The sequence below is a fragment of the Gavia stellata genome, chromosome 3 (assembly GCF_030936135.1).
Source record: "Gavia stellata isolate bGavSte3 chromosome 3, bGavSte3.hap2, whole genome shotgun sequence".
Classification (NCBI taxonomy): Eukaryota; Metazoa; Chordata; class Aves; order Gaviiformes; family Gaviidae; genus Gavia; species Gavia stellata.
Genome location: NC_082596.1, coordinates 79122304 through 79148059, shown reverse-complemented (window position 1 = coordinate 79148059; position 25756 = coordinate 79122304). Strand labels below are relative to the sequence as shown.

The 25756-nt window shown below is 38.1% G+C and overlaps 1 protein-coding gene across 1 annotated transcript in view; it reads left to right on the top strand.

Moving 5' to 3' along the window:
- Positions 1-25756, top strand: part of SEMA5A (semaphorin 5A) — a 345320-nt gene that overhangs the window by 191397 nt on the left and 128167 nt on the right. Inside the window, exons 7-11 of the mRNA XM_059836141.1 lie at positions 2746-2844; positions 4026-4239; positions 16931-17216; positions 20890-21025; positions 24419-24623. Of these exons, the coding sequence (XP_059692124.1) occupies positions 2746-2844; positions 4026-4239; positions 16931-17216; positions 20890-21025; positions 24419-24623 (940 nt within the window). The remainder of the gene's footprint in view (positions 1-2745; positions 2845-4025; positions 4240-16930; positions 17217-20889; positions 21026-24418; positions 24624-25756) is intronic.

Here is a 25756-nt window from a genome sequence, read left to right as displayed (position 1 = left end):
TTTTTGCACATCTAAAAAGTGAACCAGCTGAGCTTGACTCCAGAGCTAGAAAAGTGACTCTGAACAATTCAAATGACTAAATAATGGTGTCCTTTTTCAACATGTTTTTGGGTGGTGATTGTTTGGGTGGTGATTCATGACTATTTTTTTTAATTTGTGTTGTATTATTGTGGATTTGTTGTATGATAAAAATAGCCAATTGTAAAAGCTGTTCTTTCAGTTTTGATTTTGTTGTACTATGTACCCAACAAAAATTTGGTATGAGATATCTTATTTGCCCTGTTGCAGTATGGTTTGTTATGAAGTTGGCACAGGACTTGGGAACATTAAAGAGAATAATCTTGTGAATCCCAGGAATGTCAGAATTTAAAAAATGAACACTATTTTTGAACAGAAAGAGTGGGTGATCAGCGTGCAAGTAATTTGGCAATGGCACTATTTCAGGGAGCTCTGGAATATGAAGAGAAGAGGTTGGATGGGTTGTAATGTCAGTACCCACTTATTTTTCCTACACTTACATTCCATGGCTTGCTGCAAAGGGCAGGATGGAAACAGCTCGAAGAATAAATTACTGTGTTATATTCTATGAACAACCCTGAGCACCCTTCCCACAAAAAAAAGGGACGAATTGCCTTCTTTTTTTCTTTTTTTTTCGGCGTAGTTAAAACAATCTGCAACAGGGAAATGGCCCAAAAGTGAAATACTTACTTTTTCAAAGGCTTGTTGCACTGCCCAACTCTGTTATATCATTGCATATTAGCTTCTGTTTGGTTGAAAGAATATTAAGATGACAGTTTCAGTAAGTTCAAGATAAAGACATTGTATTTTTACCCAATAGGAATCAAATCTTTATTCTAAGATGTTTGACACTTACCTTTAAAGGCTCAAAGAGAAGCATTTAAAAGCTACATTTTCATGGGGGACTTATGCAAATGTAGTTTTGGAGGGTATTTTTTCAAAGAGGTGGGTTTTTTCTGAGATTTTACGGGGCGGGGGCGGGGGTTGTGGGTATTTTTTAACTTTATTTTGTATGAGGAAAGGTATAGATAATAACTTCTGAGAGTTTGCTCAGAGATCTCTGCTCTCGTGAGACCCCACCTGGAGTAGTGCGTTCAGCTCTGGGGCCCCCAACATAAGAAGGACATGGACCTGTTGGACTGAGTCCAGAGGAGGACCAAGAAGGTGATCAGAGGGCTGGAGCACCTCTTCTATGAAGACAGGCTGAGAGAGTTGGGGTTGTTCAGCCTGGAGAAGAGAAGGCTCTGGGGACACCTTCTAGCAGCCTTCCAGTACCTGAAGGGGCCTCCAAGAAAGCTGGAGAGGGACTTTTTACAAGGTCATGTAGTGACAGGACAAGGGGTAATGGCTTTGAACTGAAAGAGGGTAGATTTAGATTAGATATAAGGAAGAAGCTCTTCACTATGAGGGTGGTGAGGCACTGGAACAGGTTGCCCAGAGAAGTTGTGGATGCCCCAACCCTGGAAGTGTTCAAGGCCAGGCTGGATGAGGCTTTGAGCAACTGGGTCTAGTGGAAGGTATCCCTGCCCATGGCAGGGGGGTTGGAACTAGATAATCTTTAAGGTCCCTTCCAACCGAAACCATTCCATGATTTTATGATTCTGTTTTGCCCATCTTGCTTTGCAGTCTATTTTGTGCCTGTTCAATTTATTCAGGATTATATTTCTTGTCTTCCAGGATGAGAGTCTATTTTCAAGATAAACAAGCAACACATTTACTATAACTGTAGGCCAGATAATGGGACTTCTGCACCATTACTATTACATGGTTTTACTTACATGATTCCACTTAATATCTGTTAGGATTGTGTAGCTGTATTTTCACAAGTATTTTTAATGCTTTACATGAGACTATCCTGTGAATGAATGCTAGAGAGCATTCAAATGGAAGGTTCCAGGAAACTATTTTCTCCAAGCATGTTGTTGATTTTGTTCATTTTATTAGATAGGGACTTTGATTTTTGCAGGAGGAGTGTTTGAATCTTTCCTACATACAGTTCTGGGAGATTTTTAGTATTGCAGAAAAAGGCTTTCTGTCTGAATAAACAATAGATATTGCTGTTGGTTTCTAGCTTCTGAAATGAGAGAAATGAACATCATAAAGCCTTCACACATCCTAATGGGGTAAAAAACATGTAAAATTATTCCTCAGGAGTGAGCATCTATGTATTGAGGTAATGACGTTTCTTGAGAAAATTCAAATTAACAGAAACGTAGATACTACTAATAAAAAATTTTGTGCGAATTATGCAACTAGTAGTGACAAATCTGCATCTGAACATCTCAAGAATTTTAATTGTACTGGTTTCAACATACTCGTGTTACTGACAACCTGTTCTTTCTCCTGTTTTCCTCCCAACTTCCTCCCTTGGCCTGGTCTGTCTTTGAAAACAGCATCTGATCTGTTGAGACAGCAGTGTATTATTTAAGTCAGTGTCTGTCACTTCAAAGTTTAGCTAAACTTTTGTAATAAACACTTAAGAAGGAATATTCAGTACTGAAGAGGTTTATTGCTATCCTATTAAGAACCTCTCAGAAAGATTGATGCATGCATGAGTTGTAGTTAGGAAATCTATGTATATCATGATTGCTAACACATCAGGTATGCTTAAGCCTTGTTCCCCTAAATTTTTATGTGTGGACACATAACTATGGACAGGAAATCGTAATTAGTCTCCCCTATCCTTTGAAGTATCACTGAATATAGTCTTTCTTTTCTCCATGGCAGGAGGAATGCCAGAACTACATTCGAGTGCTTCTTGTTGGAGGCAACCATCTCTTTACCTGTGGAACTAACGCGTTCACTCCTATCTGCACCAATCGGACGGTATGAGTTAAATGTTTTGTCCCACAAGCTCGAGTTCCTGTTCTGAGCCTGCAGAATAAAAGGCAGAGCATGCTGTGGTTGAGTCCAGGCTATTTGCATATTGATGGGTGAGCTGATGTGTAAAAGGCTGATTTGGCTAGTGGCAGACCAAAGAGGAGAGTTAACTGATGATCTCTTTTAGCAGTCTTTTCCTCAACTGTGGGAGAGAGCACAGCTATGAGCAGCTCAGTTCCTCACACATGTCAATTTTCATGAGCCTTAGGTATTTCTAAGACTTTTGCCACTTTGTCAAGTTTGGTTGGCACCAACTGGTTTAGTTATAAAATTTAGCTGGGTAGCTGCATACTGTGTATGTGTAGTTCTGGTGATTTCTGACTGGCGAGAATGAGAAATCTTGGTTGAGAAGATCGGTCATTCTGTTTCTGAAAAAACCTAGTTGTAATTTATGTGTATCACAGAAAAAGAGTCCATTAAGGATCAATAAGAGTCATAATAAAAATCAAAATGTCACTGTTTGGACTAAGCTCGCTATTTATTTCAGGAGGGGAGAGACGTTTAAATACAAAGAATAGCTGTATCACCAAAAAACTTCTTGGCACATTTATTATATTTAAACCTATTGTACCTTTATTTTCAAATAACATATTAACATCATACTGTGCTTTATGTATGAAAGTATTAGGGCTATTAAATCAGAGAGATAGATCTGCTGAACTGGGAAGCTCTTTTTTTTAATCTCATTTTTCATGTGAGATCCTTTCCTAGAACACACCAACAAAACAAATAATAGGTGGGTTTTTTTCATTGTCTGACCATTTGCTACAGTGAATACCTTAGCTGATTCTGGCTATCAGAATCAGTTTTTATTTTTCCTAATAACAATCTGTGTAGAGATAATTAATTTTTGAGTTACTTCTAATATAAAACATCTTAGGCATGGTGGCTAATGATTAACTTGCATGTTTTACATACCAAAGTGGCAAAAATGAGATCAAACAACATTACAGTAAAACTTTCAATGTGAGACAGTTTCAGACTGACGTAAAGGTCGGCTCATTACTGTTGTACAATACCAAAGCAGGTAACTGGTGTTTATGATAGGATTTTGCTCAGATTGATGCAGCTTGGCTGAAATGATAATTTTCAGGTGATTTTAATCCCTTTTTTTCACTCTTTTACAGTTAAGTAACTTGACAGAGATACATGATCAAATCAGTGGCATGGCTCGTTGTCCTTACAGCCCTCAGCACAACTCCACTGCTCTTCTCACTTCCAGTGGGGAATTATATGCTGCTACAGCCATGGATTTTCCAGGAAGGGATCCTGCCATTTATCGCAGCCTGGGGGCCCTTCCTCCTCTCCGCACTGCCCAGTACAACTCCAAGTGGCTGAATGGTGAGTGCTGATGGACCATGAGACTCACCTCTGTTTAACACATATTCTCCATATTCACAGTCTTGAAATTCCATTCTGAGAATTTGAATGCTTTTAGAGTATTGTTTCTCTCATTTTAAAATTATTTTGCATAATAGGGTTTTTTTATTTTACTACTGTAAGTATTATGGTATTTGAATAATATAGTTGCAGTCTGTAGATGTGCACTTACATATTTAAATCATGTTTGCAGACACAGGGATAAGCTGTACTGTACCTCTCAGGTGCGCTTACATGGTAAAGCTGAGTCAGCCAAGAGCAGTAGCTTGTCTTGAGCATTCTTTTGTTGAGTCCTTCAAAAACCTAAGGCAGAAAATAAACAGTTTAGAATGGACTGAATTCCCCTGACTTTCCCTGCAGGTCCCAGCCTTGACAAGCAGAAAAAGTTGTGCTTTCAAGCTGCTTAGGTGGCAGACTGATGTTTTTGATGCTTATTATAGTCAAAGGATAGGGACGAGTCTGCAAAACACATCTTAAAATCATGTTGTAGCAATGACTTGTGTGTCATGGATGTTAATCACCTGATAAGGATTACCTTCTGGGAGAAGCTCTAAACAGATAGGTATTCCTGAGATGTAGCAGGGCCAGTTGCCATTTTATATATTACAAAAAGAAGCAGATTCTTCTAAAAAGAAAGTTATTATTTAACATAAAATATGAAATTATATATATTATAATTTGCCCATGCTTGTCCCAGTAGAAAAAAACCCCCATATTTTCATAACACATGCTATGTGACACAACAGTAACCATGTCTGTATTCCCACAGTACATTTCATGTTATGATGGGATTATTCTCATGTTTGAAATTAAGTACAAATATAAATCCTTACAGCTTCAGAACATTAGGTCAGCTGCAAGCAAAGATTTTACTTTGAATATTTAAATTCTCATATAATCTGAATGCTGAATTGTGTGTATTTGCTTGGTATGTTTTCCTTGTACAATGAAGCCATCAGAGGTAGCTTGGAGAAATTTGTGACTTTCTCTGAAGGTCAGCCAATTTTAGAATATTAATTAACAAAAGAAAATCAAACTGCATGAAACATAACAGAATTATAGCAGTTCAAAAGAAAAGTAAGGGGAAAAATTACCTCATTGTATAGGTATCCCTGTTCAGGCACCTTTTGTCCACACAGCCGTGGTATTGGAACTAATTGTTGTGCTACACCTGGGTGCTTCTGTCAAAGGGAAAAAAATCTTCACACTGAATTTTCAGTTTAACTGGATATGTCTTATTCCAAAGGGCACACTAAAATTCCACACCCCCCCCGCCTCCTCTAATTCATGAGATTCATTGTATTTACATTTTGTCTATTTAAAGCTTCAACTGCACCTATACATTCTCCGTTAGAGCTCATTCTTCTGCCTCAAAACTGTTTACAATTAAGTTGCCAGGAAAGTGTGGCTTTTATCTTTGGGGAAGAAAAACAAGATGAGTTTTGTAATTGGAGCCACTTCAAGCAAACCCAATAAAAGGCCGGAAGTAGTCTTGTTACCTACATGAAAGAGAGGGGCATATGTTACTGAGCATCATTCTGATCAGTTGCTTAACCTTGGTAGAGTATGGAGAAGTCAGTGAACTTTCGTTTCTGTATTATCATTTTCTTGATGCACTCAACACTCAGTTTTCTGGGGTGATGAAGAGTTGTGATAGCTTGGTTAAAAATTTGAATTATTCAGGATATGTGTAAAAGTAAGCTGCAAGAATATACTGTGAGAGTATAACAGAAAGGACAAAGGAAAGTTCAATGACCCCTTGGTATGTGAAGCACAAATATCTTGAGCAAGCGCTGATCTAAAAAGGTAGATGGACAACACAGCAACACTGCCAACACAGAAATCCTGTTGTTGACTGGAACCAGTTATCGTGGAGCCATCTTAGAGGGTCTCTGAATATGCTGTTTGTTCACCCATTAGACAACCTGCTTGACAATATTTGAGACTTTACTCCCCTGAATTTTGTCTGTTTTGACAATTTTTAATGGCAGAAAGAACAGTTCGCCAAATGTTACAGATATCTGCCCACTTCCTAAAAGTTTTTCCTATTTTAAAAAATTTTAGAGTGTAAACAGTCCTGTCTTCTTCAGTGATGGAGGCAAGAAGCATCTGGAGGTAGTTATTGGGCTTAATCTCTTTTAAAATTAAGAGTAGTAATCTATTCAGTTCTTGATTATCTCTGAATACGATCACCAGTTATAATTTTTTTACCTCAGAATTTCCCTCCTCTTCTACAAAAAAAATTAATGCTCTGCTTATGGAGCCTATCTCTGTCTTCGTGGTACTACTATAGAAAACATTAAATGCAGTGGGCCCAAATGCAGTGAGCGGGTTTTTGACCACAGTCATCACGATGCAGAGATTCTTCTCGTCTCCATGAGGAGATGCTGTTGAAGGACCAGACTACCTTAGTGCTATGACCTGAGCATTCACCATAGTTCAACAGTTCTACAGGTTGGGTTGCTCACAAAGAATTTATCAGCTGACAGTGAAGAGGCAGACTCCATGCTATCCTCACCTTTCTTGCCAACCCTGTCAGTACTCTGTAACTCTATCACTATTCTCAATCAAGAGGAACATGATCACCCCGATGAGTTAACAACTGCTGCAAACCAGCACTCTCCCTATCCAACAGCCCAGCTGACTGCAGGATAGTAAACCTGAAAATGTGAAACAGAGAACCCACCTCTCCTTCTCAGGATGTCATGTTTGGCCTTCTCTTTTCCCATGTAGAGAAAAAAGTAGTGCTTGAAGTTACTCATGTGAATATATATATACACAAACAAATTAAGAAAGTAAAAAGGCTGCTTACCAGTAACTTACTCTTTAAAGTGTGTTGTTCTGCTACCTACTCTCCTTTCTCTTTCTCTCTGAGTCTGTGTTGAAGTACTTCTGTTCTTGAGAGAAACGATTTGAGGTAATACAGTGCACATTGAGGATTATGTCTAAAGCAGACAGCTCTTCCATTGATTTCTTCTCCTGACCAAAGCAATCAGCAAGACCTTGAGCTTCAGCCAACTGCTCAGGTCAGTAAAGGGCAGCACGTTGCTAGAACATTTTAAAATTACGTTTGTAGTAATTCATAAAAAGAATGGTCTGCCTTAGCAGTCTGCTTTGCACATTATTAAATGATAGCAAATAAATTAAATCTTTCATTTAGGAAAAAAGTATACCTTGATTTACAGCTGGCATGCTGTTTATTTGAATCTCTTTAAACTCTCAGTGTAACACAGAGTTTAAATCATATCCACAGTTGACTGTTACAGTGTGCTTCTAATTAGACTTTGCTTTAGAGTTGATCTGCAAGTGCAGTGGGGTCAGAATTCATCATTGTTTGCTCCAGAGGACAGAGCTAAATGAAATAGTTCTGTTTGTAGTCACAGCTGCAGTGGGTCCAGAGTGGCAAGGAAAAGCCTTCACTGCTTAGACTTAGAAACTTTTTCTGTAGTCCAACGTTTACAGTTAGTAAAGGTATTTCTCCTTTCAGTTCACCTCCTCAAATCAGTAAATGTTTGATCTGACGCCTCAGTGTGAAAGTTTGCCTTAGTCTGTAATGTCTGTTTGCTTCATTTAGCCAATAGAAGGGCAAAACAGATTAAAGAGAAAATTGAAATCCCAATCAATCCCTTTCTGTTTCATCACATGGAGAAACACTGGGACATTTGGTTTCATAATTTGCCAAATGCCTTTACTTACAATTGCTTGGGTCTCCAACGATCTTGAAATACATTGTAGTTGTTTTCTTTATCCTAGACATACAATGATAGATGCTATTGGAACATGTTAAATAACTTAAAGTTTTGTTCTAAATGTCAAGACACTTCATCAGTGGGCAGACCATAGATGATTAAAATGTAATCTTATATCAGATGTAGCCCCAAACCAGAAAGAAATTAAATAAAATAAAATCTTGTAGAGATTAGAAGCCTTCCCAGCTGAGAAGAGTATAGGAATGTCTGGATTGTTCTGCTCTGCTGTTAGACATAATATTATTACTTTTCCCTCTTGCTGCCCTAAGCATTTGGTTATTAGATACTCTTAAAGTAGTTCTTCTGAGATCACTTTCTTAGAAATATTTTACTTAATAAAAAGCTTATTAATCTAGAGCAGGTACTTTTAGTCTTCACAAGTAACAGTAAAAGTAAAATTCTTACAAAGGTGGTCTGGTTAGGTGGGTTTAATACAGCTCTGAATCCATTCCTAGTGTTGTTTGTTAGCAGACTTTTATTATAACCCTTGCTGCTAGTAGGATATGTGGAGATAAATTATGACCTAAGAACAAAAACTAATCCTTTCCCTTTTTCTTTTGAGGATTAATGGAAATGGCTATAATAATTCAGGGCTATCCTTTAGTTTTTCTGGTTTTTTTTAAGAAAAACCTGGTAATTACCTAGTGCAAGCTTTTCTTATTATGTAATATTTTATGTAACTCAAAACAAGTGTGTTCCTGAGATGTGCAATTTGGTCTTTAGCTTTCAGATAAGAGACCTGACTGAAAATATGCAAAGCATATGCTACCAGTTGTTGCTTATTTTGCAAGAAGATAAATAATTACTTTCTTTGGGTTGTGCCACCCATGAGGTTCATTCTGTTCTTTTGTGTGTATTATCCTTTTTGCCATTATCCTAAAATGGGAGGGAAATGCCTGCTGGTTTTGAAACCCATCCTTAGGATTCTTTACTGGAGCTGCTACCAGTGGAAAAATTTTAGCCATTGTGCTGTGTTTTTCCTTTCAAATCTGTACATCTTCTTCCAGATGGCAATGACAGAGTAGAAGAGCAGTAAGTTGATGCAAGATGGAGGTGCCTCCCCTGACCTCCTTTCTCCAATGCCAGACTAAATTACAAAACACCTTGATAGCATTTCCTCACCCATCTGAAATGGTAGAGGCAGGCAGCACTATCCATGAGGGTGGGACTTTTTTAGTTCTTATCTACCCTAGGTAAAACAGCAAGGTCACCTTCCATTTATGAAAAGACTAGGAGGCTACTGAGAACAGAGGTTGTTCCTTTATATCTCATCTAGCCTGCCTGTGTCAGGTGCCAATCAGAGAGGCTGAATGAGGAAGGAAGAAAGGCACCCCTGCAAGCAGATCATCTGTGCCCAGCTGCAGAGTGGCGTGACAGGAGCATCAGCCTCATTAATGCAGAAAAATGTAATACACAGTGAACCAGAGAAAATGAAAGAACTTAGAACTGAAATACATCTCAACCAGGGAAGGTAGAAAATTTAAAATTTCAGGGAACATGAACACATGAAAAACAGCATTCACCGAAGAAAGGAGGAGGACAGAAATATTGGAGGCAGAGATGGAATTTCAGTAGCAGACATACCAAACCTTAAGGTGAAGGAGAAAGGGGATGATTATGAAAATGAACTCTGGTATCCTTTCTGTTATGGAAAAAAAAAAAAAAGAGGAAAAAAGAAAAGAGGACCAGGTCTGCAGGGAAAGCCCTTTGATCGTCTGCCTCCCTGCAAAACTAGATCAGAGAAAAAAAATAAATGGCAGTCCAAATGTTTGGAGAGAAATGGGTAAGCCATCATAATTTTCTTTCTATACCACACCTGCTGGTTGACAAAATCTGCTTAAAAAAAAATGGGATTTTTTGTTCTTGTGTATGTGGAATTCTGGATTCAGAGTTTTAAGTAACCATCCAAACTTCTAGATCTTTTGATAGATCTCTATAGCCCAAACCTCTAGAGTTTCTGAGTGAATTAAAGTAGTCCTCCATATTTTTTGATCCTCACACCTCCCCCAATATACTGCTATGCAAGGTGTCTATCCAATGTATATAGGTGACGCAAAATCCATTGAACTCCAGGCGGGACTCTCAAGGAGTTGAGCAGGTATTAGATCAAAGGAGAGAATGGTTTCTGTCACTAAGTTGGTCTCTGGCAAATTTGCATCAGCAAAATGATGTAATAAATTGCAAAATATTACACTGTGTAGGAACACTTTACCTTGAAAATGAAGGAGATTTATTTCAAATAAACAACAGGCAATAAACCAAGGAATTTTGTAATACCATATTTGAAAACTATTTTTCAGAAAAGAAATAATTGGATTTCAGAATTTATTAGAGTACATCAGCAAGATGTAATGTCTAATGAGTGCATCCACTTTTATGATTATACTGAATTGTATTATAAAATCTATCAGCAATATAAGAGAAGATTGGAAAAAATGTCTGGCAAAGGCAGTTTTAGTGTATTTTGCATTCCTTGCTCTTTCATACGCATAAAATCTTCAATTTAGCAAAAAGAAAAGAATTTAAAAGAAATCATGGAGAGCTGGGGCATTGCAGAAGAAACAGTAGTCAAAATAGACTGGTAGCCAGCTATGCTATGACAGACTAGCATTTTAAGCGTGTGTCCTAGATAATTATGAAACACAGAGGAAAAATAGCTATTAATAAACAATGATTTCCACCAGTTTTATACCAGGACTTAACATTTTACAGTTCAAATCCTGAGGATGGATATAACTATGATGACTACAAGTTATATATTACTTCTAAGATGTTTAATGCTTTAGGAAAATTTTACTCTATGATTAAGATTTGTCCTTAAACATTCATGAGCAGTGATGCCTTGGTCAGCCTAATGCAACTTCTACACTGTTTTCCAACAGCTGCAGAGGGCTACATTAATTGAATATACTTAATGAATATATGGGGATGGCAAAATGCAAATAAGAAATGGGCTTCATTAGTTATGTCAGTAAGGTGAAAGAAAATAAAATAGACTGGCACATTTGGAGCCTAAATTCTTCCATTATGAAATGCTTCCCTTTTGGAGAGCATTTCTAGCTGGAGGTTGAACCTTATTCAGAAAAACTCAAAGGCATCTTCCTAGAATTTAATGCCATTAAGTATTTGGCTGAATCACAGAAGCACAGAATCACTAAGGTTGGAAAAGACCTGTAAGATTATCAAGTCCAACCATCAACCAGCACCACCATGCCCATTAAACCATGTCCCACAGTGCCTTGTCCACACTTTCCTTGAACACCTCCAGGGATGGTGACTCCACCACTTCCCTGGGCAGCTTATTCCATGTCTCACCAGTCTCTCAGTAAAGAAATTTTAACTCATATCCAGCCTGAACCTCTCCTGGCGCAATTTGAGGCCATTTCCTCTTGTCCTGTCGCTAGTCACTTGGGAGAAGAGACCAACACCCACCTCTCTGCAACCTCCTTTCAGGTAATTGTAGAGAGTGATAACGTCTCCCCTCAGCCTCCTCTTCTCCAGACTGAACAACCCCAGTTCCCTCAGCTGCTCCTCATAAGACTTGTGCTCCAGACCCCTCACCAGCTTTGTCACCCATCTCTGGACACGCTCCAGCACCTCAATGTCCTTCTTGTAGGGAGGGGCCCAAAACTGAACACAGTATTAAAGGAATTTGGCTGAATACAAATATTTAGAAGAAATGGGTCTCTAGAAGCCAACAGTATGAGGGTGTGATTCATTGATCTAGTGAGGTCAGTGAACAAGCTCCAGATAGATGTTCAGCATTAGACCAGTATCTAGACTTCTAAGATTTTGAATATATTATACGTGATATGTATATGTGTGTCTTATTTTGTGTATATATAAAATATGATCTGTCTCTAGATGTGACAAACTTCTAATTTCAGCTTTCTTTTCACATTTCTGGGGTTAATGTCACTTTTGACTGTGTCTCTGAATGCATTGCATTTGAGATGCGAGTGGTCACCTGTCCCAGGGACAGTCAGTAGAAATCACAGCTGTTTTTCCTCAGAGTAGGCTTTGGATGTTATAATCCTTAAGGTTAATTGCTGTTACATCCAGAAAGACAGACAGATCATTCCCTGTCATTTGGTTCAATCTGGAAACAGTAGCATCCACTAACTAGGTAAATGAAATCATATTAGTCTACTTCAGAGGATGTGGAGTTTTACAGAGTAAAGAGCACAAGCAAACTTTCTTGCTGCAAAGCTCAGGAAGCAAGAAGCTAGGACTGCCTCACATGCTCTCACAGAGCTCTCTCAGGCTCCTGCTGCCCATTGCTCTTTCCAGAGAAAGTTTCTGTAGAGTTCCTTTCATCCTTTTACCTACTCAGACTGCATCTACACCACTAAGTAAAAAAGGTCCAGGAAATAAGCTTACGCATGACACCCTCGGTCATCCATATTGCTTAATCGTTGACTCACTTCCCAGCCTTGTTTTGGACCACTCCAGCTACCGCTTTACTAGTGAAAACCTGGTGTGATTCAGGGAGAAGTTTGCTTTATACACCGTTAGCAAGAGGCAGTATAGGTGGGGCTGCACCATTTAGCCCTCCAGAGTGCCCCATCCCATTCCAGTAAGCTTTGAACTCCCCAATCCCCCAGTCTGTCATTACGTCGCTTCCAAGGGCATGCAGCCACACCCTTGCTTTCATGCTGTGAGAATGCCATTCTCTGGGCTGCAGTGTCAGCGTGTGCTGCCTGGCAGAGCTGCAGCAGGTCCCTACAGAAGCAGACGGGCAGAGCTGCAGCAGGTCCCTACAGAAGCAGACGGCACTGTCAGACAGCATCAACGTGCGTCTGATCTGGCAATGAGTATGGGCTTGGTCTCTTTGGTCTCCGAGTTCCCTGCGCGAGTGGAAAGGGAGAATAATCTAAAGGGAAGCATTGTCTTTTCCTAGTAAGTGCCTTCTTGTTAAGAAGAGAGACCATGCTCCCTGGAAAACGCAGGTTTGCCTCCAGCCTTTAGAAAAACAATTAGATTATTTCAGATTGAAGTGCTATCCTGACTTCATATGGTTCAGTCATCTTTTTTGCAGTAACTTAGAAGAGTCTCTGGGGAAACATCCTTGCAGGACAGTCATGCTGCTTTATGAAGGAAGCCGTAGAGATTCCCAGGCTTTGCACTGAGTAAGCAAACTTCAGAAATAGCACACTACAGTGTGTCTGGCCAGAGGCAGCACTAACTAGCCACCCTAGTGCTTTCAGTGCATAGGTTTGCGTATGTGTGTAGCACTGCTCCATGTTGTATGCTGGAGATCTTTGTCGCGTCATGTTTACAAACTCATTTTCTTGCTTTCCTGATTCCATTGGTTCCATTTAATTTGGGAAAGTCTAGTCAGCCTGACACATCCATAAATTAAATATATAAAAAACTATAAAAGTCATATAGAATACTTGTGACATTATTACAGGTTGACATTCTCATGTTGATCCATACAATCTGTATCCTCTCACATACCAGAATGCTTGCACTTGTTGTCGTGATCTAATAATTCACAAATGAGATGTGTTTACTCTTCCAGAACTATTTGCAGATTTAGCAGGAAACAAGAGAGTCACTTCATTTTCTGCATTAAAAACTTTTATGGGAAGTCCTCCATGCCAAAAAATAGGAGTTCACAGCACACTATTTGGAAACATATGAACTAATTTTTCCTAGACAGGAATCTCCTTTTTCCTTTGAAGCTTTGAAGTGATTAAGTTCTCTTTTCCCAAAGAGAAAAAGAAATAAATAAAGTCTGACATGATAATCCCTCCATATCCACAGAATTCCCCAAGGTAGCTCTGAGATTATTACATTTCATGCAAATGAAAACAGTTTTCACAAGTTTCAACAGCACGTCACATTGTCATCAGTTCATAATCAGTAAAGTATATGCAGAGGTGTTTGCAGATATGTATATTCTTTCTCAGTTTTGAATCCATGAAATGAGTGCTAGTTTTTATTTATACATGTATTATGATTATCAATGTAACTTTAAAATATTGACTCTTGAAAGAGTGACATGGACTTTTCATTAATCCTAAAAACATTCTGAATGAATTTCATATGATTTTTATTCCTACAGTTTGTGAAGATTTCATTTTTAATTCATTATTCTCTACACTTTGAGTGCTTCCAGTAGTGTTTTTGGCTCTGCAGTGAGATCCTGTTGTGCCAATGTGAGACCTTTTTTGCATCAGTGGGCCTCCAGCGAGAAGCAGCATCATCAGGCCTCATTGCAAGGCAGGGCCTCCGTGTTTAATTGTTGTACAGGATGTTTTTGTGGGTGGATCAAACTGATGTTGAGTATTTGCATAATAAGTAGAATGTTTGTACATCAGTCAAGATATTTTTGAGATGATTTCAAAGAACAATCAGGGTTATAGGCTACAAAAAGTCAAATGCGTAGTTGGATAATTTTACTTTTTCATGCTATTTCAGGTGGATTGTTTTTCTTAATCTCTACCTTTAGTGGATATTGCTTTAAGTAAGACGTAACCTTACTACGGTGGACAAGTAGCCCAAGTTACAGTCAGACTAGTGAATGCTTTTTCTTTCCTTCATAGACAGTAGTTCCTTCCATGAGTATAAGAACAATCTAAAAGGATATTGCTTAGAGCGAGGGAAAAAAGTATATTACAGATTAAGAGAAATAATGGCTAGGTATGGTATGGATATAAATTGAAGTTGGATAATGAGGGACAGTGGGTTCTTCTTTATTTAGTTAGCCTGGTATTCCTAAAAAGATTTTATTTCTAGTATACTTTAGTTAAATAAATACAAGTTTGTTCCATAGAGCTGAGAACATTGATGGGTACTGAGAATGAATGAAACATAATTGGGCTTTATAATAAGGAAAAAAAATTTGCATGCAAGGATCTCTGGATTTGTGTTTAATATTTGATGCCTATCAAAACTATCTAACCTGTCTAGAACGTGACGGTATACATTTTTGTGATTTTCAGCCACATATTTTTGTCATGTTAGCGTTAATACTTGTAATTGAATCTTATATATCATTCTACCCTGTTACGTATTCAGCAAATGTGCACATTTTTAGAGGAAAAAAAGATTAACAAAGTTAAAAAGTAAGGTTTTTTTTTCAGCTTTCTCCAATTTCAGTGTTTAGTGTGTAAATGTGTAAGAGTATTACATGTTATATTTAAAGAATGAGAGCTCATGAACAGCTAAGATTTCTACAAATCTGTAAACTCTAATAATGAAGTTTAAAGGTTTTTGAAGCCTTTGGTGCAAAATCCCTATTGTAATGGAAGTTTTACACACATGTGGAATGAAGATATGAGGTTCTAATAGGTAAAACGTTACTAACAGTTTAGCTCTTTGTGTACTGTCAATCCAATTTTACCTTTTTTTGCTATCACAAGTCCTGTCAAACTACTTTATTTTGGCTTTTTTTTTTTTTTAAGACACAAATGCACTGTTACTATCTACCTTATGAGAGCTCAGGATACCAACAAGTTCTCCTCAAAAGTATTTAGTTGCTATCTTCCAGCAAAACACCTTTGCAGATCTGAGTGTCGGGAAAATGGGGTGAATCTCAAGGAAGTGCTAAGTACAATAATGAGTGAAAGTTACAGGGCGGAGTGAAAGAGCTATTGTATCTGCTCAGCCTCAAATATCCTAGGCAGCTGATAACCACTGCTGCCAAAAAACCTGCCCTGCAGACTCTCAGCAGAATAGATAGAGACGGAAGCAGCACAAGAGGCCATGTAAACTGCGAGCTAGGCGGTCTTTGGAGAAGAGTTGTCTGACACAGTTTGGACTGCTGCATGGAAATGCCAGCTTGCTTGCCTTTCTAGTTCCCCTCAGAAGTTTTGGCAGGTTTGAGGTGTTCCTGCAAAATGCTTAGGTTCAGTTACAGCAGCTTTTTTCAATACAATAGTGCTGTCAAGAAATGTTCACCTATTGAGTGTCTTTGGAGTGTTTCCTCACAGCAGATGTTTATAAAACAGTTTTGTTTGTTTCTTTGTTTTCCCACTTTAGAATAACATTTGGTAATGAAAACAAAAATTTTCCTGTTTCTCAGAAGTACCAGTGTTCTATAATGGTTCCTTACACAAGGGGGGCTCTTCTTCACAAATCCGTGTGTCAAATTTGTCTTTCCTTTAAGAACTCATCAAGTTGTCAGTCCCTCTTAAGGTCATGGACACTCCTCAGTTTTAGTAATCCTTATGGGAAATGGGCCATATGTTTATTGTCTTTGGTATGCACTGTTTCCTTTTTTTTCTTTTAAGAAATATTGCCATCTGTTCTTTTCTAGATTATTTTTTAATATATTCTCTAATTTCTCCTGCATCACCGTCAGTTTCTTTGATCAGTTTTTAATCGATTTTTTTTTTTAAAAGAAAAAAATACTGTAATACTGTCAAAAGCTTTAAGCGAGATAGGGCTGAAATCAGATTATCTTACCATCTAATGCTCTTGTGTAGAATTCTCTTTCTTTTCATTACAGCCTCTGAGCACATTCTTAGTCACATTTGGCTACCATCCATTATCCTGCTGATCTGGTGTATTGGCATGGTGGCAAAGCAGAAACAGAGTTAACACAACAGATAAAGTAATTATATTGCAAGAATACATTTTGCCCATATGTGGAGAAGAAAAACTCAGTGATGCTTTTGATGGTAGAGTACAGTGAGCGGGGACAGGGCTGCCCAGCACAGTTATGAGCGATAGACGCCCAGAGCAGAGAGTCTGTCTAGCCATGTTCATGTAACTCATAATCCTGGCTGGACATGAGCTGGCCTGCTCAGATGCCATGGGGCCAGTTCCCTGCAAGGATAGTAAAATATGTGTTTTTCTAAATCTAATGCTTGAAGAGAAATCCAGCTTCCATGTTAATATGAGTGCATATATCACAAGAAGGCGATAAATAATCTTTTCTTCTGTTATTTCAGAGCCAAATTTTGTGTCATCTTATGACATTGGGAACTTTACCTACTTCTTCTTCCGGGAGAATGCAGTGGAACATGACTGTGGGAAAACAGTCTTCTCTCGTGCTGCTCGGGTGTGCAAAAATGATATTGGTGGCAAGTTTGTGCTGGAGGATACCTGGACTACCTTCATGAAAGCTCGGCTGAACTGCTCTCGCCCTGGAGAAATTCCATTTTACTATAATGAACTACAGAGCACTTTCTTCCTGCCAGAATTGGACTTGATCTATGGGATTTTTACCACTAATGTGTAAGTAAATTCCATGATATATTTTATTTTCTTGCTATTTGTGACAGTAAAAACTAAAGCTTCTGAGCTGCTCTCTTCTACATATGCCAAGTAAACATCATAAATCCACACTACTGTTTTGCCTAATCCACTGTCCTTTTGTGAACAAGTGTCAGTTCCAAACGATTCCCACATGAATTGTTGAAGGCATATGAAAGAAGGAGGAATTTGTAATATTTCCTTACAGTTGTGTGTACGACTATTCAGTCATCTTTTTCATATGTTCTTATAAAGACATTATTTTTTACTTTGGACACTATTGTAATACATAAATACATTATACATTTATGAAACAAATATTTTATAATTGTAATGTGACATGATCGTGAATTTGACATTATGTAATTTGACCATGTCAGGAAGAGCTCACCTTACCCAAAAGAGCACAAGAGGTGCTCTTACATATTTCAAAGTAGTCCTAACATATACTTATCTGAGTTTGAGGGTCAAAGCAAAAATTTAATCTCAACCTTTTGTATCAACAACGTAAAATTAAAAAATGTACAGTTTGGTCTTAAAAATCAAAATTTATTAAATAGTAAAACATTGGGTGGACAAAAAGCTCCCCAGACGCTGAGCTTGGTATCAAGAGTTGCTTAACTCTTAGGAAAAAAGAGACATTCATCTCAGAAATGTCCTTTGTTACTTTAAACATGATAACTGGTGTTCATACGTGGCTCGGTAAGAGCAGCCCATGTATTAGGGCTGTGCAGCCCAGTGTTTGAACTGCTGGAACAGGGTTTCAAATTTTGATGTCTGGTTCTCTTACCTGCTTGCAGTGTCTTGCTCTTTAAGTCAGTTTTGCCTAGAATTTTAAAAGGTACTTGGGCACCTAAAATGTAGATCAATGCCTCTTTCTACTGCTGTAAACACCTGGATACTTACCTTCTATAAATATCCATTAACCAGGTGGAAACAGTCACAAATTAATGCCAGCAAATTACAGTCCCTAAGGTTTTTAGATCATGAGTATGAATTTGGGCTTGAGCTAGTTTCTCCTGCTTTTAGTACAGTCCTTTATTAACACATCAGAGCATCCTCCAGACTCAGGTTGGCCCCTGCACCCAGCTCAGGCAGTGAGCACGACTAGTGAGAGGCTGCTTGCACCAGACTGTGATGATTCCTGGCTTGGGACATTGGATGATGAGCTTAACCCTGTTCCTGCACTGGAGCAATACATTGAAGCTAAATGCTGCTTTTTTAAAGAGAACAGTAAAGACTTTGGGACTACTGGGGATAAGAAAATTTCATGCTGTTTTCCACAGTAATTTTAATTTCATTGGTCTGTTTTACTAGCTAGTTCAAGTCTTAGAAGAGAGGTATTTCTCAGGTGGCATGCTCATACACTGTTCAACATGATCTTTCATGAGAAGTCAAAACAGCCTTGACACTCTCCGGACATGGAAAGCCTGACTGGAGGAATTCTGCTCCAGAAAACCCACAGGGCTTTGGCCGTGGAAGGGGAGCAATGCTCTTCTCTCAGAAGGGCTGTCCTGGCAATTTGGGGAATGATGGAGTTTCCTGTGCTATAAATTCCACAGTTTCTGAGGTTGTGTAAGGATGTCAGGGCTGCCATCAGCACACCCTGGCTCTTCTAAGAAAGAACTCACTAATGTAAGACTACTTTTGCCACACGAAAGTAGGCAGTGTTTGAAACCTTGCTGCTACTTCCCTCTTCCCCAGTAGCTCAGCATTCTGCCTTGTCCAGCAGAGACAGACTATTCAAAGAGGAATTAATTACTACTGTTTGGTGGCGGGTTTTTGATAGCTCCATTTAAATTATATTTGTTCCTGCCATCAAATCTTGTAACTAAATTTTTGGACATTGTTGAAATGTTGTAGAGTTAGGATTGCTTCCCCGTGTTGAATACCTGTTCAGAGATATCTGCACAACCTGTATGATCCACCTTTCAGCCCTGCAACCTGATGGTGGAAAAGTGCCAGGGTTTCCCATGAGGCAGAACAACACACTCCTTTCTGTTGGTGTAACAGCATCAGATATTACTGAACCACATTCAGCATTTGTCAATCTCAATATCTTCAGAATTGCAATGATGTTATTGTACCCTAATGCTTTTTTTAATATACTGTGAATCATTTTGTGGGGAAAAAAATGAAGCATTTCTGTCAATAAAGATTGAGAAATAGCAAAACCTGCACTCTTTATGTGTGGTTGACTATTAAGTCTACTATGGTCGCTGTTTCATAATAAAGCTGATTTTGTTTCTTTCAGACCATCTGAAAATCTATAAGCATGAGTCTGATGTCCTTTAAGGACTTCAAGAAATTCAATAAGACATTGGTATGGTTAATAATATTAGTGAGCTGCCTTTAGTGATAGTTTATATAGGCAAGGAATTATCAAATTCAATGATAATTGATTCTGCAAAAATTGTTAGCATGAAACGTCAAAATTTTGGGATTCTTTGAAATAAGAGTGACAAGCATAAGAAAGCAAATTGCTCTTTTGTCCTGCTATTAAATCCATATACCCTAACTCTTTTTTCAGTTGTTGGCAGATTTGATCCCCTGGGGTTATTTTTTCTTTCCGTCATTTTGGAGTTACTAGAGTAGTCTTTCTTAAGCCTTCTGTAAATTACAAGTTAAGTTTAAAAAAAAAGGAAAAAAAAAAAAAGAAAATAAAGAAAAGAAGACTGCTGTGTGGATCAATTGTCAGCAGTTTTACCTGCAGTGGAAATTTGTGCAACTGCCACATTCATTATCTATTCCTTTATCTCAAATTGTGGAAGAGAACAATGCAGTTTTCCATATTACAAGCTCTCATAGTCACTGGATTATATTGTTTACACTGTGCAGAATTACTTTAGTGTCACGTATATCACATTTTCAAGGCAAGAACAGGAAATTGTATGTTTTGCCTGGCTGCCATTTATTCCTCTAACGGGGTATCTTGTAAAGTATGCAGTCCAAGTTGTTTTCTCTTGATGGGTTTCTGGAACTTACATTCTTCACAGAATCACAGAATCGCTACAGTTGGAAAAGACCTGTAAGATTATCAAGTCCAACCATCAACCAACACCACCATGCCCATTAAACCATGTCCCACAATGCCATGTCCACACATTCCTTGAACACCTCCAGTGATGGTGACTCCACCACTTCCCTGGGCAGCTTGTTCTTATTGCGGTACATCTCTTGGAAGATGGGATTTTTTTGTGGTGTTTTACCCAGGGCTTCCATAGAGTCCAGAGACATACCGTACATTGAAAATCCTTACCTCTGTCGTGCTGCCATTCGTTGTATAGAAGACACTTCAATGAGCCCTGGGAATAATCTCATCCTGAACTTTGTAACTGGAAGAAAGGTGTCCCTGATGCATGTGATTATGTGTGAAAGTATGGCCTTGTGGTATTAAAGCAGCCGCAGAAGGTAGGAAGTTCCGAGTTTCTCCAACACCAGCTACTTGGCAAGGCTGACAAAAATTTTAAATCCAATGTCCATGCCTAAATCAGCACATCATATATCATTATCTTGAGATATCATCTCCTGGCTGATCATACCTGCTTTGTTAATTACTTGAAGGGTTGGAGAGTTATTGCCTTTTTTATTTATCTTTCAGCAAATGGACTTCTTAATGTTGTTACTCAGGTTAATGTTTGTATTTCTTTTACAGGAACAGCATAGCAGCCTCAGCAGTTTGTGTTTTCAACCTGAGTGCCATAACTCAGGCCTTTAATGGACCCTTCAAATACCAGGAAAACTCTCGCTCTGCTTGGCTTCCATATCCCAATCCTAACCCTAATTTTCAGGTACAGTAATGAGGGAGAAGGACAACAGATTATAGGAGTTTTTTTCAAAGTGCTGTATGGTTCATAGTTGATAATTCCAGTTTTGCAGTATGTTATAGCTTAAGACCTTAAAAAAATTACCAAAAAAAAAAAAAAGGCTTAAAGAGGTCCCCTTATTTCAACATACTTCATTTTATCCTTCCACAAAATAATATGGGTTGAAAAGCAGATGTGCTTTGAAGGGTACGAGAACAAAGGCTTAACTTCAATCTTCTGTCAAAATGAAACACTACAGTTATCTGTCAAGGTAACATTAATTTCTAGCTATAAGTATTCTGATTATAAGTATAATCAAACTGCTATTCTCTTTTACATTGTATTTGTACTATTAGAACCTGAAAAAGAAACAATGTTTGACAGAAAAAAGAAAAGCGGGGGGTGTAAAGGAGGAGTAGTCAGGATTTTGTATATTTTCCTATGCAAGGTGGTCTATACTCCCTGAAGAGTCCATTTAAAAGAATTTGTGATGTGGTGTGCCCCTCATTTGAACTTGTCAGCCTCAGAGGGTGTAATAATCTGCAGTTGGCTGACAGGATAAAACTAATTAGTCCAAGGTGGGTCAGTCAGTGGAACTTTCTACAAAAAGAAAAGGGTATTTCGGGTAAGCACATGCACATTGTTTTCTTCTTCTGCATAGTCACCACTCCTACTAGGACAATTTTAGTGAGTGTGATTCTAGCAAGGGAAATGGAAGGGAAAACAGCATTAATTTAGTGATTAACAGTAGCTTTTCACCAAGATACTTAAGTGTATTCACCTTTATCCACCTTTCACCCTCCCTTAATCTCAATGCAATTTCACGAGTTCAGTGCTGCTCCTATAACAGCCTTCTGTATCTTCTTGTAAGGGTCATGAGACCTTTGCAAGCATGAAACAGAATCACCCATTGGAGATTGTAGGTAGTTTTAATTACTTCCTGATTTATGCAAACAAAGGAAAATAAGGCACTGAATTTGCTCTGAATTACAGGCTAGAGCCACATTACCTTTCCTAAATAGTATGTTTGGCATTAGCCCCAAGTGACAAGACACCATTTAAGCAAGCCATATTGCAGAAGCAGGCTATATTTGTATATAGCTTTTTACATATTGTAGAAGTATTTGTGTTGTCAAAATAGTGATAGTAGGGTCTAAGTGAGGCCAAATGTTTGAAGGAGAAAGCCTCAAGAAAGGCTTGTATGTAATTATCTTATCTTCTTTCTGACTAGGTGAGCAAGTCCAATAAAAGTTAACCTCTCCCTACAAACCTGGTATTAATGTGTTGATAATTATTGTGAGAGCACTCCTTACAGAATGGTACATACAAACAAAGATGACAGCCTGACAGCTGTGTAAAAACGGTTTAAGTCTCTACTGTACTGTCAGTGCTCATCTCTAAATCCCAGTCAAGACTGAGGTGTTGAAGAAATTTCTTGCTTGGATAGTCTGACTGATTTTAATATGGCTGGTACTTCATCAAGTTTACAAGAACAGTGGCAACAGTTGTATCATATCTCATTGAGCAACAGCTTTGCAAGCCAGCTCTAGTGTTAAAAGCTGTAACATGGCCTTTTACAACACAGTATTGAAGCAAATTGACATTAACTGATCTCTAGGTATCATTAGTGATGTCGAGCTTCTGTTCTTTTACAGGTACTGTCCTTTATTCTGTTGAACTTTCTGTTAGATTTCTGGCTCCATAACTGCAGCACTGTTGTATACCAGAAGCTAGTCTAATGCTTAGAGCTAGGTGTATCCGTGTTTTGTAACTTGATGGTGCTTTAGAGTACATACTGCATGCAGATGGGATATATTCATTGGCTGAGTCACTGGTTTCCTTCCCAGAAAGAAGGACTTTTCTTTTGTAGAGTGCTTATGATAAAATATCAGAAGTTCTGTTTGTATAGTCTCAGAAGTAGATTTGCTCTCAGAGTATTCACCTACTCAGCAATAACAGACAGAAGTATGTGATTTGAAGGAAGACTACTGCTATGTAGTGATAGTTACATCAGACATTGTATTTCTAAGACTGGATTATATTAATGAAATATTTTCCAGATTAGAGTACTATTGGAGTACCAGTTTTGAGGAACACTGTTTTTCTCCAGAGATTGTTGCTCTTCTCTTTACACGGGACAATTTCCGTCATAAGACTGAGGACCATATGTATTTCAGTGTACTATGAGTGTTCCAGCTGGAATCTTTCCTGCTTGATAGATTCAGAGAAATTCTTCTTTGGCGTGGTTTATTTTTTTCACTGGCCTGACATGCAGGGTGGTCACAGAGCAAGTAATTGTTTCCTGCCTGTTGCTTAACTGTCTTTCCTCATCATATGATCTCTCATTATGAAATTATTTATTTGAGTTTTTCTTAACATTTGTGGATTTGGAATGATCACTTAATTTCAGATTTAAAACATGGCAGTAATGAAAAAATAAATGGTAGGGTTTTGCACACTATTATTTTGTTCATGCTGTAATTCATAGCATAATTTATGACATAGTAGAATAGAATGAAAAAGTATGACTTAGGTATGCCTATCACATCACCGACATAAATGTTGTGAAGTACTGCTTTACTTCTCTGATGTAATTATGCGTGACTAAACGTGTGGATGTTTACATATTCACATGCGCTAAGCAGCTTTCTCTTTTGTGTCCTCAGTTAGTTGAAGGCTTAAACTCAAAGATGCTAAAATTAACTGCCACTTATTTTGCTTTGTTTATTTGTGCTTGAAATTTGTGCATGCAATTAGTGAATGCTTTCCTGTAAGAAAAGAGCACAGTTTTCAGTTATAAAATATGGTCAGTTCCGAAGCAAAAATGCTTTTGCTGTGGATAACACTTTATAGTTAGAGCTCCGCACTGTCCATTCTTGGTTAGTAAACATATAGTCTGAAGAAGCGGCTAGAACTGTGTGTGGTGCTGTGGCCTGGGATTTCTGTCAGACCCTGGCTGTGGTAGGACATGGGATTTCCTTTGAAAATTTGTTATGTCTTTAGCACTGTGTCTGTGTAAATTATAAAGAAAACTGGTCAGAAAATTCTGTGCTTTTGTTAGATGGTAGTTTTTCTCCTTCCTGCCCTGTGAACATAGTATATAGCAAAATATAACTATAGTCCATTTGTGGTGGTCAGTTTGGTGCCCTTCCATATTGTTTAGAGTTAGGGAGCCTTTGTAGTATTGCCTCAGGAAAGTGGAGGTTCCTCAATCACTGTGTGGACAGTCTGGTCAGCACTAAAACGAGAATTGAAAGTGGAATGCCAGTGTCACTGCAAGATACACTCTTGGTGTCTATTTTCTTGTGCTGTAAATCAGAGAGTAAATCAGTTGTTATCATTGGCACGTATAGTAATGTTACTTTTCTGTGTTTACAGTGTGGCACCATGGACCAGGGTTTGTATGTAAATCTGACTGAGAGAAATCTTCAAGATGCTCAAAAATTCTTCTTAATGCATGAGGTTGTTCAACCAGTTATTCCAATTCCTTACTTCATGGAAGACAACAGTCGATTTTCCCATGTGGTTGTGGATGTCGTGCAGGGCAAGGACATGCTTTTCCATATCATCTATCTTGCCACAGGTATGAACTCTGCATTGCTGTGATAACTGCAAAAGTTTGTGAGGTCTATGAGTTTTAATGTTCCGTGAATCGGTTATGAAATATGTATAGTGCACCTTGAACAACAGCTTCTCCTCTTTGACAGCATTAACTCCACCTTCTATCTTTTCTGAGTAGGTGAATTCAGCAGTTTGCAATGTCTTTGTTTATATTATATTGTGAACTCAAATTTTGGTGTCTGTTTCCTATTCTCCTTTGAAGGTATGAAGCCTACATGCTCTTGAGGGAGTGAATGGTAGGAAATTTGACAAACAGGATTTCACAAGTTTCTCTGTCTTTTATTCTTTTTACATAGTTCAGGGTACAATCTCGCCCAAGATAAGATGTTTTAGAATCCTCTGAGATAGAAGTAATTCTACAAATAGTGAATACAATTACTGCTATTACTATTTCTGACTTTTCTGCTCGCAAATATTTCATTATCTGTCCTTTTCATCTCATTTTTAAGTCGTTCATTATGCAGTTTTACACCCTGCCTTATTATTTGTCCATTTATATGTGAGCTTATCAATGAAAGAAAAATAATCCTCAACCTAAAATTGTCGTGGTTAGAAATACTGCTGTCTTGGTTCAAAATTTCAAGCTTCTTAAAAATAACAAGGGTATTAGAGAACAACTGTTTGTGCGGAACAAGGATTTCCCCAGCTGAGACTGAAAGGCAAGGTTGGAGTAACATGGTTAGAGCCTCATGGCATAAAACTTAAGATAGTTCTCAAATGCTTAGTCCCAGGCACATTAGTAGGGAATAGCTCATCAAAGCAATGGTTTGTTAATGTGCATAGCTTGTCTCACAGTGAGTAGGCACCAAATACAATAAATTTAGGGAAAGAAGCTGTTGATAAACAAGAGGAAAAAAAATCCTAATCCTATTTATTTGATCTTGCAATCAGTGAAGTAAATTTCAAAATTGTCATTGATTCAGTAGAAACTGGATCAGTCCTTTTAATTATTAAAGTTATAATTTACCAATGAAAATTGTATATTCTATAGCTTATAATTTATCAGTAGCCCAAGAAAATGTGCATTGTGCTTCAATATATGATTTAATTTTCACTTGAAAGCATGCATGATACCATTTTTCAGAGAAGATTGCT